General features: G+C 38.9%; 1 protein-coding gene across 1 annotated transcript in view; it reads right to left on the reverse strand.

The window, feature by feature from the left end:
• Positions 1-15,094, reverse strand: part of arhgap10 (Rho GTPase activating protein 10) — a 45,412-nt gene that overhangs the window by 27,299 nt on the left and 3,019 nt on the right. The window contains exons 2-10 of the mRNA XM_022738336.1: positions 6,141-6,236; positions 5,837-5,898; positions 4,342-4,413; positions 4,049-4,150; positions 2,100-2,210; positions 1,789-1,893; positions 1,008-1,137; positions 574-680; positions 353-447 (exon numbers count right to left, since the gene is read on the reverse strand). Coding sequence (XP_022594057.1) covers positions 353-447; positions 574-680; positions 1,008-1,137; positions 1,789-1,893; positions 2,100-2,210; positions 4,049-4,150; positions 4,342-4,413; positions 5,837-5,898; positions 6,141-6,236 — 880 coding nt within the window. The remainder of the gene's footprint in view (positions 1-352; positions 448-573; positions 681-1,007; positions 1,138-1,788; positions 1,894-2,099; positions 2,211-4,048; positions 4,151-4,341; positions 4,414-5,836; positions 5,899-6,140; positions 6,237-15,094) is intronic.

Raw genomic sequence — 15,094 nt, forward strand, 5'->3', positions numbered from 1 at the left:
ACTACAGAAAAGGGGCAGGGCAGAGTTAAGTTGTGTGACAAAATGAGATATCTATTACAGGAGGGAACAGCAGGGTGTGACAAATCCTCCCAGCTAAATGTGTGAGGGCAGCCCTCCAAGACAAATCCTGCTGCCCTGCCCTCTGCAGAACACAGAGCAACAAACAGCTATTGTGTGTAGAGCTAAGATCTTTAGCATCTAAGATCTTTAACTGTTAATGTGGAATATCACAGCAGACTGTGTTCTCCGTGGTCACTATGGACACTCACTTTTGACACTGTAAAAGGATACCTGCACCTAGAAGCATAACTTCATCACAGTGTTTGAGAATCAGTGTGAGGTGATAATGTACCGATCGGTTATGTCGAGGTCTAAACAGAACCTCCTGTCCAACATGTCAGTTGTTTTGCGAACACAGGACTTGAGCGTGACAGACTCAGTCTCACCCTGGAAACAAAAATAATATTAAATGAATTAATCTTACCATTCAGAATGTTGTAGTAATAAAAAAAAGAAAGATTGCATAGTGTGCATGGTTGAAATAATAAAAAGCTGTGCGCCATGACTACTCACAATTTTCCCTCCAGATCTGTGGTCAAAGGTCACCATGTGCAGGATCTTCTGCTCTTTAACAAATGTGCAGTAGCGTTTGACCCAACTGGAACCAAAGGGAGGTGGCCCTAGAAAAACAAGACGCAGATGTGACACAGGCATTCAACACTGTTTGGATCATAACAATTACTTTTGAGTGTCCAGGAAAAAAGATGGATTTCTCAGATTAACATGACATTATTCCTCACATACAATGTTGTGAGTGAGCACTATGAAAGAATATACAGCAGTCAGCAGTTTAACGAAGGATTATTCCACAATGCTGATGTGTGTCAGAGTCAAGGCAATAAAAAAATTTCATTTACACATTTTTACAGCAGCTACACTGTATGTTATGAATGGGTGGAATATGAAAGCCTATAGTAAAACTTTTTTAAACCGTACAAAGGTCTTACGTTTTTCCTGTACATAGAGGTAGCCCTCACAGCTAATGGGGCTGGTCTGTCTGTATTCTTGGGGTGTCTCCCTGATCCTCTTCATCAGCTCATACACCTCTGACCGCGCACCCTCAAATCGATTCCTTGTCTAGGAGGAAAAAGAAACAAATGCACATTCCAGGAAGTCACTTCCTGATATTCAGTGGTTAAGTATGATGATCCCCCTAATGAGAGGCTTGAGCTTCCTTTGAAAATCCCTTCACAGTTTCTGTGAAATTGGATGAATGGTTATTAGTAATCTAAAACTAAGACTGAAACAGGGGCAGCAACTCTTGTAGAGTAGGAGAAACCAAATTGGAAAAGCTATAAAGTTAACAAGTGGCTGAAGAAAATACAACATGAAGCAGAGCCAGATATTTTCCTCAGAAGTTGGTAGCCAAATCAAGACAAAAAGGCAGGCAAATATTGGACTTGCATCCGATAGACAGATGACTCCAATGGTCCATGATGCTCTGGTTTTAGTTTCAGTAACTGTGTTAACTAGGAAATAATTTTCTAAGACGTTAGCCATAAGAACTTGACAAGAAAACAGAACATCAAGGTTTTTTGTTCCTCTTATTTAGGAGATGTTCTGGCACTTAGTGGTCAAATTTTTTAAATTTTCATTCTGGAAATTATTATGAGACTTTTTCTGTTCTTAAAGTAGAACATGAACATACAATTACTATACAGACATTTTTTGTCATTGTTAGAATCATCCAAATGACACATATAATAATAAAACATTAATATTTCTTACATTCTGAATATTGATCTGCAGTGCTCTTTTATAATGATCAAAGTCCTTGGCAAGCTCGAAGCCCTGGTGATAAAAAGTGAAGACTGTCTGAAAGAAGGCCACCATCTAAAAGAAGAACCAGACATAAGACATGCTTATTTCAAATGGTTGGCAAGTGAAAGAGAAAATCATGATAAGACATTATGGCCACGTAACATTATGATGATGGGATTGTTTAGTCACTTCAGAGTAAGACAGAAACTTAAACCCATGTGATATATCCTATATCCAGCCACGTCACAGCTGACATGCCTCGAAGGTCAGTCACTCACCGGCTCCACACACTCAAACTTCTTTCTCTCTTGGATCTCCTGCAGTTTGCACACATAGTCCAGGGACTCCTCCTGAAAGTGCTGCCTCATGGTTTCCACCTGGGTGTCTGCCTGAAGAGGCGGAGAACACACACCATGATGATTATAGTGACAGACAGATGCATGGAAGCAAAGAAAAATCATAATATATTGCAGTGCAATTTGGGAATCTAGAGGTTCTTCTTGGTATGGCATTAAAATCTTAAAGGCATACTGCAGCTGGTAAATCAAGAACTGATAAGTTTATTCATATAGTTTCAAAATAAAAAGTTTGTCTCAGAGGATTGTATGAGCTGTACAACATAAGGCACCTTCTAACCTTTGACTCTCAATTCTGAGAGTCAAAGCCACAACCACCAAATCTGTGGCTCAGGAGGTAGAGCGGGTCATCCAGTAATTGGAGGGTCAGCGGTTTGATTCTCGGCTCCTCCAATCCACATGTCAACATTTCCTTGCACAAGATACTGAACCCTGAATTGCCTTTGATGTATCATCAGTGTGAGTGTGTGATAGAAAAGAGCAGTATGCATAGATAATGTGCCGTATGAATGCATGGTTAATGGGTGTATGTGGCTTGTAGTGTAAAGTGCTTTGAGTGGTTGATAGGACTAGGAAAGCGTTATAAGTGAAGTCCATTTACCATGATAAGGAAAATGTAAACACACGTTTGTACAGCCCTTAATCTAAACTTGTGGGGTCCATCATTTTGCTAGTGTAGTGAACACCTGGTTTTCAAGACAAACATACAAATAAACAAAACCTTAATTGAAAAAAATAAAAAGGAAACCTCTTCAGGGACACAATTAGCAATAGTAGAATTTATAATATAGCCACCCATCCATTAGCTATACCCATTATCTATACCTGCAGGTCCTTTGCAAGGTCATGGATAGTTTCACAGGGGTTACATGTATAGACAGAGGACGCACTCAAACTCACACCTCTGGGCAATTTAGAGTCGTCTAAATCCACACACAGAAAAGCCCCATCAGGCCGGTGGGTGTCATTCCTTCTTGCTGTGAGGGCACAGCATTAACCCCTGTTCCATCCCAGAAATACAGTCTACATTTGAGAATTCCCAAGTATCAATGCTTGAAAATTTTTGGAACACAGAATAAGATGTAACACATAACAGTATACAACCAACATTTGCAATGTAACAATAACTGAATTCTGTATATACCACTGAGATTTACCGTGTGGCCTACTGTAAATAGACTTTAGTAAAGCATCTTGAAATGTAAGAAGTGATATATCTTCAAAGTTCATGAACTGCTTTTCATAATATATGCTACTGTTTGCTGAGCTGACTAAACAACTGATGCAGTGTTGATGAAGTTCATGACTCTTGTGGCTGTGAAAAAAAATCAGTGGGTCTAATTATGCAGGTCTGGCAGCAATCTGTGTTGGTACCACAGACCCTTGTGCCACAAGAGTCACTGAGAACACACTGAGCAGCCTGCATTCATAATGTCAACAGGTTTCAAGTGTCCTCTCTACTCGGTGTATACAACGTATGGGTAAGCCTTACATGGCTGCATGGAACCAAGACAAGAAGACAGAAACATTGTTTCATGAAAGGTTGCTAAATTCTCCACAATTTAAAATTTACATGTCAGTTTTCTGCAGCATATGTTTCACACAAACTACAGCAACCAGGGCTGACCTTGGTAGTACAGTACAAGTGAGCACACATTTCCTTCCCAAACCAGCCAGGAAAACTGTTGCTGCAAGGCACGTCAGTGGAAACTCACATGGTCCAACAGGCTTTGCAGCGAGGCTCTTCCCCGTGGCACCAAAGGCAAAAACCAAAACAGGGATTCTCAAACTAAACAAAAAATCCGTTCCCATTTTTTGTTTGTTTCTGTCATATCTGTACATATTCAGACAGTTCAGACAAGGATAAATACCTCTTGTAGCTGTGGCTCCTTCTTCTTTGCTGACATATTCAGAAGCTTTTCCAGAGAGCTGTAGTATTTCTCTGTCTCTTTCTCATACTTCTTTCTTTCCGCCTGAAGAAAGTGCAGTGGTGGGAGGAGAAGCATATTTGGAGAACAAAATACTAGATTATTCATGGGGACAAAGCAGTGTGTGTAGTACAGTTCATATGCTATTAGCAGCCACCTGTAAAATATGTAATTTTCAAAAGTAAGTAAGAGTTACACAACACATCGGGTAGAGGAAATAAACCATAATACATTACCCTTACTGTACCAAGATGGTCTTTCCTGAACTTCTCGAGGGGTTTCATTAAAGTTTCTGTGATGTTTCTCATCTAGGCAGAGACAGAAAGCATAACTAATAATTGCTCAACTAAGTGACAGAACCTATTAATATTTCATATGACACAAAATTTCCAGGCTTTAGTATTTGTTGTTTCGAGTGAAGAGTGGCAGCTGTATACAGTTTCTTGGCCTCTAGAGGTGCTGCCTTTTGATTGATGCCCTGCTAGTGTTTATATACTATATTACATAATCTAACTAAAACTATCTTTGCCTTCCAATAACTAATAAAGTCAATGCATTTTTCTTCATTCCTCCAGTGTTCCTGCTATGCTAGGACATGTCTATGCCTGTAAGCTCACCCTACTTTTCCGTACTTTGCACTGTGATGTCATCCCACTATGCTGAGCAGCGTCTTCACCATTATGGTCTGAGCCTGGCGCTAAAACAGTCATCTAATGATGCCCACTCCCTAACCTCAGACACTGCACACAGACATTACAAGAGAACGGCTGTTTATAAAAAGTCACAAACTCCGTAAAATGTGCATCCCTGTCTAAAGAAAAGGAATGCTTAGATATATTTCTTTTAAAATAATTTTAACAATCTTTCACTGGTCATTTAGCCTAATGCTTAAATTAAAATAAGTCTTCAACTGAGGAGATTTGACATGTATTCATGTTATCTATCACATTAACATCTAGAGAGGTCACAAATAAACCACAGGACGAGACACTGCTCCATCTCTAACATCATAGTATAACACATAGTGTAACACTTTACAACTTCAAGGTAGCAGTTTATAACACAGTCACACTTAAAAGGTGTCCTTTAAAAATGTTGTAGCTTCCTTCATATTCATATTCTGTTTGTGATTTGTGTGCTTTATAAATAAGCAACTTTAAAAACATTGCCTGATGCAAAAGCTAGTTTGGTGGTGGTATGTCTGAATGAGCTGGATGGATCTGTTGCGGGTAGTAGCTTATGCAATCCGTCTTGGTATTTAAATCTTGGGTGTAATAATATGGATATGCGCTCCAGTCCTTTCTGTAGCCACTCCCAGGCAGGTGCTGTGACAGTGACCCTTAGACAGGCACAAGGGGAGGAACTGTTCAAACACGATCAACGCTAATACACCCACAAGGGAATTGGTTTGCTCTGTGTACTGGATGCTGTGTCTGTACTGTACGCTGGAGGAAATTATATTACAAGTGCCTGTCCGGATCTCTGGTGGATGACAGAGTCAGACATTAATAGATGCAAGGACCAAATATGGGCAGTAATAGGTGTAGCCCGGGTGGAAATAAGCATTCAGACAGTTAAACAATTCAAGTGCAATACACACACACATGGACAAAGACACACAGACACACAGACACAAAGACACACACACACACACACGCACACACAGACACACAGACACACACACAGGTATTTTCCCTGGCTTTTAAACAGGTTCTGACTGGTTGTTCTCACCATCAGCTCTCTTTGGTCTTCTAGGTTTTTGAGGAATACGGAGAACTCTTGCAAAGACTCATCTGTAGGGAAAAAAAACAAAAGAAAAACATAATAAATCCAATCCTTCTGTTTTACTCTCTGTCTTACACACACAGAGCTATTATGATTATCAGCTGTTCCCACCACAGATGCACACCACAAACTGCCCTTAATTTGCTGGTAGAGAGAGAACCATAAACAAACATTTACAGTGCATGTCTGCGTGGTGGCAACAAAACCAGTGGTTAGTTTCCATCATGTGAGGAGACAAATCCACACTTACCAATACATTTCTCATCGTCTGTCTTTGCATCTCCGATGTACTCAAACTGAAATTCTCCCAGGCACTGGGCAAACTTTCGCTGTGCCATTCCAAGCTCTAAAAGCAAATATGAAATATAAAAATCATTTAAAGCAGTGAATATAAAACAAGGCAGAATGCTTATAATTATAATGAATGTTTCCAAGATCTACCAAGTAAACACATTTTACAGAAGAAAAACATTCAGATTACTTGTACGTACAATTACTTGTCATCTTTATTATAGAAATAATATAGATATACTTTACATATAGAAATACTTTGTTAAAAGTTAACACCATATCAGCCGTCTTGAAAAGTAGGCCTGATGCAGTGCACATAGTTAACCACTTTGCAAACATCCTGTCTGTCACCAGTCTGTTACATCCTGTTGAGCATCAAACCCTATTCTACCAGGGAAGCAGGTATCATAAATTAAGATGTGCCAACAAAGCAAACTATATTTAATCATCTGTGTGCAAGTCATAGCTAAGACAAATAAAGAGAGAAGAAATACTATGGCATTACCAATGAAAAAGCTGATTGTTGTATATCAAGATATATGATGGTATTTAGCTTTTTCAGCTTAAGTACTAGTAATAAAAAGTAATGTAATGCAATGTCATTCTTAATTAAGCCCTTCTGCAAATAAGCAAGTTAGCTTTATATTAGCAACAAGATTGATTTGCTTGGGCTTTTGCAGAAATAAAAGATATTGACATTTGGTTTCTACCACAAATTCTGTGGTATTGCCAATACAATATGTAACATAGTGTGTAAATATACATCTGTAGTATTGGTGAAAATGTTACAAAAAGCCTATGGGAGAGCTTGGAACAAGAAATAAATTGAGATTAATTTAATCTTATTGCTGTTAACCTCTTTAATACATGGTAGATTATATAAATATAAAGACCTAACCTAACCACTGACTAGCCAAAACTCAGCAGAGCACTAACATGTGTGACTCTGCACTGAGAGAGCACATGCATCCATGTAAACTTTGCATAAAACTAAATAAATGCTCCTGGATCTGAATTAAAACAATTTCAGATTTTGAGAGGTGGATAAATGTGGTGGAAGTCCACCCTCCGCTACGCTCCTGCGCAACAGTAAAAACACAGCAAACCAAATCTATTTCCAAACAGTGAGGAGATTCCCTGAGGTGGGATCTCTGACCCATGACAGTCCCCTAGGGAAACATGACAGAATGCAGCAAGGGTATTTTAAGACTGCAGCTATGACCAGTATACTGAGGAGCAATGTCATTAGCTTTGGCAGATATCTGGGACTCTATAGGGAACAATAAACTGAGCTACACCAGAGCTGAGCTCTGTACTGAGAATCTGTATCTGCTACAAGATGGCTACAACAAAGAGCTGTAACTATTGTTATTTTAATTAATGAGTAATCTCAGTTTTTAAAACTAATGAGGAACATGCATTACAATTCACCATAGCTCAAAGTGATATTACAAATTGTTTAGTAAATTTGATTTAAAAAGTAATTATGGTAAACTACATTGTTCTGGTTTACACTGGTCAGAGTTCAGCAAATCATAGTATGGCATTTCTGGAAAAAGCCAACTGACATCCAACTACATACTCTCCCTCCATTAGACTCTAGTTGCGAACCACTGGAAAGAGCATGCTAACTGTGAGCATGATTACCTGCTAATGTTAGCAGCATGCTAATATGCTAATTGTTGCATGCTAAACATCAGCATTCCCAATAGTTATATAATATGCAAACTCTAGCCATGACAACATGCTAACATTATATACTCAGACAACACAGCAGACTTCTTGACACATCATAGCTGGAAAAGCACTGGTGTGGTTAATTTAAGGTGTGGTTATTAATTAACATTAATAATAGGTTTTGCCAGTTCCAGGTACCATGAAATTATGCATGCTGCCTCACTCACAAAGCTTACGGGGTAATTGTTAATGTTATTAGTTGCACCTGGACTTTTTCTGCAACTACAAGTCCAAAAAAGGTATTTTATGCTTTTACCAGTTTAAAAGTGATTTTCACCTACCATGAACCTTTAAGGAATGCTGCTGCAGTTAAAGTTGTCAGTAACACATTTAATACAACATTCCTTACAACATTATTTTCATTTTAAAATTTTGGCTGCAGTGTGCCCCAATTTTTGATAAAACAGAGAGGAAATAGACAGAAAAAAGGGTGTGCGTGTGTGTGTGTGTGTGTGTGTGTGTGTGTGTGTGTGTGTGTGTGGGGCAAAGATCCCCAACAGGATTTAAAGGGATGTTGCAGTAACATGATATGCGTCTTCCACAAGGCTACAGTATCTGTGACCCCCAAAATAGGTTTGATTATTGCTGACTCAGGCAGCAGAAGCCACCCAATATTCTCTTAAGGAAAACCCCTGAATGTTCATCAGCTTAACAATTACCTAGACCTATGCAAATACAGGACATTTTTGTTGAATAGAAAACATCAGAAAAACAATTCAACACAGTCACTTTTTTAAATGAATTTATTTGAGCTGTTTTGCTATCTCTACCCATGGCTATCCTGCTGCTTACACATCCCAGGTTCTCTAAGCTGTGTGTACAAATGCTATGGATTAAATCTACAGTAGGGCCAAAAGCCCAAACACGTGAGAGGTGTTGGACAATGTCTGCCTGAGCCTGGAACAAAGATAGCTTCTGCCTCAATAGTTTATTTCAAACAGTTTGGAATCCACCGCAGGCTGCTCTTCAGCTCAATCTTAAATCTATACAATGCCAAAGCACACTAGGAAATATGGGTCAAACAAAACACCTGTGGTCGATTCCTTTGGCCAATTTGTCTAAGTTATCGAACTACAGGAAGCTAAGGGATTCACACCAGACAATGGGACAGCTTGTGTATTACAGTATTTACAATTGTTTGTTCTTCGAGTGGGTCTGTCTATAGCACCTGGAGGAAATGTTCTTTCTTTTCTTGTGTGCGAGGCGACTATTGTCCTTAAGAAATTAAGCACATAAAAAACAAGATGTCTCACGAGGAAATTACAAATCAGGGTCTCTTATCTATCCACAAGAATTTAGCGAATATGTTCTAATGACAGTAAGCAAAACAAAAGGACTAATGGCTAATAGCTCATTTTTTTGGCTCATGGACTTCTGCAAGACACTGCACAGACCTAACTTTAGTTCATCAATCAAGACAAGAGGCACTCTATGTTTGTCCTTTACTCAGACACCAGGAAATGGTAAAAAAAGAAAAAAAAAAAAAAAAGAAAAAAAAAAGGCCACTGCAAGAGCAACATGAAGAGGCAAAACAATAGCGGTGGAGTGTCAAATCCTCTGACTCAGGCACATCTTTAAAGACAGTTTTTAATGAGGTTAGAAGGGATGGAAGATGTCTCATTATTGTCAGCTTACAATCAGTTATATGAATTTATTAAGCAATAGTTTAGAGTAGAAAACTTATATTATAAACTTGTGTCAACCAGAGCGAATAAATTTGGGGCTCATATTACTAATACACTAAAAGCTTTGCACTTTTTGGCCAAAATTTTTCTGTCACAGATAAGACTTCTAACTGATGTAAACACAACCTGATGAACAGTTGTATAGAAATGTTTAAGTATGGCTTCCAACAATATTTTTCCAAAATAAAGGTATGGCAAATACATGCCTGTCAGGCCATTATTTAGGTTGCAAACACTTCATGCTGAACATAGCAATATTCTTTGAAGTGACTGTAAATCTAGAGGGAATCTAAGCCACACAGGCAGCTAGAATCCAGACCAGGGGGTGCAAGTCCATAAAAGGTGACTCTGGTCACCCTGGTCTAGCAAATAGTCCTCAATTTGCAGCGCCTGAAATGACTTCAGACAACATAAACAATCCTATATTGGTGCGCTCTACAGCAACCACTATAATTTAAGGCTATTAAGTCCTGTAGTCTAGTTAGCAGGATGGGGAAAAGACACAAGAAACACAGAATTTCATTGGATCCAGAATCTTACACCTCTATAGGTTTTAAACTGATAGGCTTGAATAAGGTACAGGTCTTGAACAGTGAGAAACTGGTTAATAGTCGTCGTCAATGAAGCACTGTCTCGCAATGAACTGAGAATCAATTTGTTTTGCTCCTGTTTGTGCTCCTTTTTGATACTCTGATAACAGTATTCTTGAATCAGGATTGGGGTTGGGTTGAGCTACATTATCTATACAAATTCATGTAACTAATATTATTTGTTTGGATTTTTAAGGTTTCTTCGTCTGCCCCAGGTGCCCTTCACTTATGGCTCTGCCCAAGGCTTGATCCTAGGCCTCTTGTTGTTTTCCATCACTATGTTTCCTCTTGGTGATCTCATTTTAAAAATAAAACATGTACTTTAATTGGTGTAACTCAATAGTCTTGTCCCTTCTAGTGATCCTCAGAGCAAGGCTTGAAACTAAGAGTGACCAGGTTTCTGCAGTCAAAGCCTCTAGGCTTTGAAGCAATCTGCCAGAGAGGGGGAGAGGATGAGTCTGTTGTTTTTTAAATCTCTGCTTAAAACCTTTTATAGAAAAGCAGTTTTACAGGTTGTGTATAGTTTTATTTCATACTCACATGTGTCTCTATTACTCAAGTTTAGTGTTTTTGGCTCTGCTTTTGTTTGGCTTTGTTAGTAATTTTTTTTTTTTTTTAATTTTTTTTTTTTTTTAATTTTTTTTTTTTTTTTACTTTTACATTTTTTCCACCTGCATGCCAGATAAAAGGATGGAGCTTCAGCTCCAGTACGTGTTTTTGTTATAATCTATTGTTGTTGTCAGTAATAGTAGCGGTAGTATTATCAAGCATCAAAAAGACACATCATAACGTAAACCTAAATTCTACAAGCCTGTCGGGTAATGAGTGACCCTTATGTCTGTTGTTGGTCAACTGCAAATTATCCCAACATGAATGTAGACTGGAAAGTTCAGCTGCTCCCCCAGATAGTAAAAACATGTTTTGACAACATTACACTGAACCTTGACACACCTTAACAAAGCCTCAACACACTACATTGTGTCTGACGTAAGGTCGAGGCAGTATCCAGCATCACTGTATTGTAGAAGATAATGACAAACTGATGCCAGTGTGACCAAAAATCAAGAATTCCTCAAGAGTTCTACTGTTCTATTGCAGAACATAATCAAAATGAATATTTTACTTTGCTTTGTTTTGGTTGAAATGTTATCATGGAGACAGAGATTTCAGTATTATGCATTGTACTATTGTACTTTATTTGTATATTTAACATATCCTTTATTTTGCAAAGACAAAATCAAGGTCCAGATCACTGTGGACAATTAGTGTGTACTGCATGAACAGTGATGTCAATAGATAGATTTGCAGTCTCTTTATTAGAGCCATATGTGAGCGTGGAACACTAATCACACTCATCCACAATCTGATTACACAGGCTGCTTGCATGTTGAACTCACTGCAGGGTGGACAGTTAATATGAGAATATATGAGGCCAAGCTGTGTGGACTTCATTACATAAAACATGAAGAATGAATGTTATCCGGTTACATGAAGTTCCAGCATTAATTGACGTCAGACAACATTCAAGGAAAAAAAATAGCCGCAGCGTTTGTGTCCCTGTACTGTGTCGATTCAAGTTTCAACAGCATAGATCAACGGGATACAATCAGTGGTGCAATAAACAAAAGTGTCAGATGAGAGGTCTGCAGAACAGATTGAAATGATAGCTGCTGTCCTGGAGGAAAGAACGATCACAAGCTTGAAATACCACACACACTAGGGCACACAAGAGTCCAAGGCAAAGGCTTCTCCTGCTTTTTGCCTTTTAAAGCAAGGCATTTCAGAGCAAACCTGGGAACTGTCAAACTTGGCTAGTTTCTCTGCAGAAAGCCAGAGACCCCGGTCTACTGGATTCTGAGTCTGAGTCATACAGACCCCACCTTACATCTATCTGATTGAACAGGCCAGGTTTTTCTGCAGCAGGAAAAACATGAAAAAAACGCCTAACTATGTGACATAAACATTGGTGCCCCCTGTTCAGAAGAGGTGGGAAGAAAAACAAAGATTGCACAGTGGGGAGGTTACTGTATCACATGGCTGGTTATTGTGCAACACCACATATCAAAGTAAAAGTAAATAATACACACTTTGCAAGTAAAACAGGTGCATACTGCAGGTCATTGTTGGGACAGTCACTACTGATTATTTTATTTAAAGATACTGTACATCTATAATTATCAATGATTTTATCTTTTAGTTGTTTAGAGGATAAAATGTAAACAATTAGGTGAAATCCCAAGCACAAGTTACCAATGTCCAAAGCACAGATTTGAAATGTTTCACAATGCTTTTGTCTGAATAACAGCGAACCATCATATCTGAGAGGTTGATCCCAGCAAATGTTTTGTATTTTACTTAGATTTTTCTAAAACTGTTATCAGTGGAGAAGAGAAGAGAATTTGTCAATCATAAATGTGAACAATTTACAGCAAACTGGAAAAAATGCTGCTGCGGTCTATGCTAAAAAATGTAATGTTTAATTTTTCAAAAACAATGCAATCACAGTTTTTATTTTGCCTTACACAAAAGATGAGCGCAAATGAATTAAAATGGTTAAGTTTATATAAAAATAGTGTTGGTAATTTCTTTCTTGGGGCATTTCATTCTTCCATATTTATAACTTCAGGCTGCTGAGACTTTGGGCTTCCATGTTACATACAACGTTTAATATATTATCAGTCTCTTCCAACATTGTTCTATTTCTGAAGTTAGTTTACCTAAGATGATTTAGTTTAAAATCCTGAACTTATTTTTCACTTACTGTATGTTTTAAAGCAGGAAACTTAACATTGCCTGTTCTGGCTACAACTGCAAAAGTTTTCCCTAAAACAACCCAGGAAAGGTATGTATATGTCAAAGTTCAGCTGCTGAAGATGTCCACAGTGTATTCATTGGCATCTGCTGGAGTGTTGTTTGTTATGATTTCTACAGTCTCATCAAATGTGCCACTTAGGTCAGAACTTGCCTGGTCCAGGCCCTCAAAGAGCAGCCAGGGTTTACATGCTGTGCCTTTCCACAGTCCTTCCTGTTCCACTCTCCCATCTTTTCCAGTCTGAATCCCTGCTCCACACTCAGCTCCCACCTCTGCCCTCGACACAGCCTGCCCACCCATCCCCTCCCTCAACCCCTCTCCCCCCAGCTCCCTGCCCTCAAAACAAGCATGACTTCATTCATGACTTCCTGATCCTCAAAACAATTCTGCAGGGTGATGCTGCACTGAGCAGTATCCTGTCAATAATGGCCATGGCTGATCACAGATACAGTATGTTGTAGTAATATTTTGGCACGTATCCAAATAGTTACAGATTTAATGCAGTGAGAAGTGCTTCAAATGGTTTTTTGTATTTGCTTGAACCAAAATAGGAGTGTCTTGCCATCACACAATAATACACTATCACTTTTATAGCAGCCCTTGTTCTTTCTGGAGTGAGACATGAAAAAGCGTTCCTCCCACATGACTTCACGTCTTGTGCTAATGCGATTTTAATGAAAGATTGTGATGTGGCTCTCTGGCAGCATCAGTAATGTGATTACTGAGAGCAACAGTGAGCCAAAGCACACCATGGCAGACTACTCTTAAACCTGTCTGCCAAGAGAAAGACCATCACATGGCTGGCTTTTCAAAGCGGAACTGAAAGTGAAGAAGAAGGAAAAAAAAAATACAAATCATTTTGTTTTATGAGCCAACTGGTCAATACAGAGGAAGTGCAGCTGTGGACGTGACTCTCAGTGACCCTAGTGCAACTCACTCAATTTTCAGATGATTGCAGCAATAACAGAACATGCAAGCACTGTCAAACTAATAAAGCTGGCTGACAGGCACTGACAAGATCACATACAAACAATAAGCTCTCCAGAAATGGAGAGTTCATACTTTCTGCTACTTACTAGAAATCAATACATTTGCAAAAGGACAAGAGTGAGGGGTAGTTGAGAGGGTACAGACAGGACACAGTTCCTGTGGAGGAAGCCCTCTGAAACAGAAGCACATCTGCATGTTGCTCCTCTAGTGGGCACTTCCATGTCATGGCTCTCTGGCCCAGGGCCCCGCTTTAAAGTTTCCTCTCAGAACCAAGGACTTTCCATAGAGGGACATCCTCCCAGCCGTAGGAGTGGAGGGAGTTACTGAAAGGCTGAGAACGGACTGGGATTTGGAGATCAACAATTATCCTCACACCACACCATATCACTTTGAGGTCAAACATAAAGTCAACCACTTTATCATACAACTTGTGAATCCTTTTTAATGGAAGTTGTAAACAAGACTAAATCTGTCAGTGTTTACAACATAATACTTGACCAACCATTTTTACAACACTTGTTGAGTGTTGAATCTTATTGTGAAGCTGATAGTGACCATGATATACAGAGACGATTACACAGCTTAGCCTCCCCAAATCACCTCCACTCATCAAAAACAACTGTCACAAGTTCATCTATAGAGACGACCCTATCTTCTTCAAAGCTGCAAACCACACACGGGCCAGAATTAAAAGAAAAAAAAAAAAGTGTTGGGCTATTTTCTATGATCTCTATAAAGAGAAGAACCACACACATAGTCACATTCTCCTGAGACAAGATAATCAGAGTAAAGCTCTCACCTAAGCTTCAGAGCTCCACCCCGAGAGTGTACATTAACACAAAGTGACACCGTTACTTTATAACTTACTTATACTTGAGCTATAACTAAAACTAGCTGTGTACTTAATGATACCACTGTGCTTACATAAAGTCTGGGAACAGGGTGACCGACTGCAGAAATGACCTTTAAATTTGTGTGGCACAATCCTGGTTTAAAAATGTGATCATTTGTAAAAAATTATAAATACAGATTTCAATCCCTATTAGGCCATCCCACATTATATTAAATGATCAGGTGGAAATTTTGCTCACTGTGGAAC

Source organism: Seriola dumerili, unplaced genomic scaffold, assembly GCF_002260705.1.
Source record: "Seriola dumerili isolate Sdu_G_001 unplaced genomic scaffold, Sdu_1.0 BDQW01000035.1, whole genome shotgun sequence".
NCBI classification, from domain to species: Eukaryota; Metazoa; Chordata; class Actinopteri; order Carangiformes; family Carangidae; genus Seriola; species Seriola dumerili.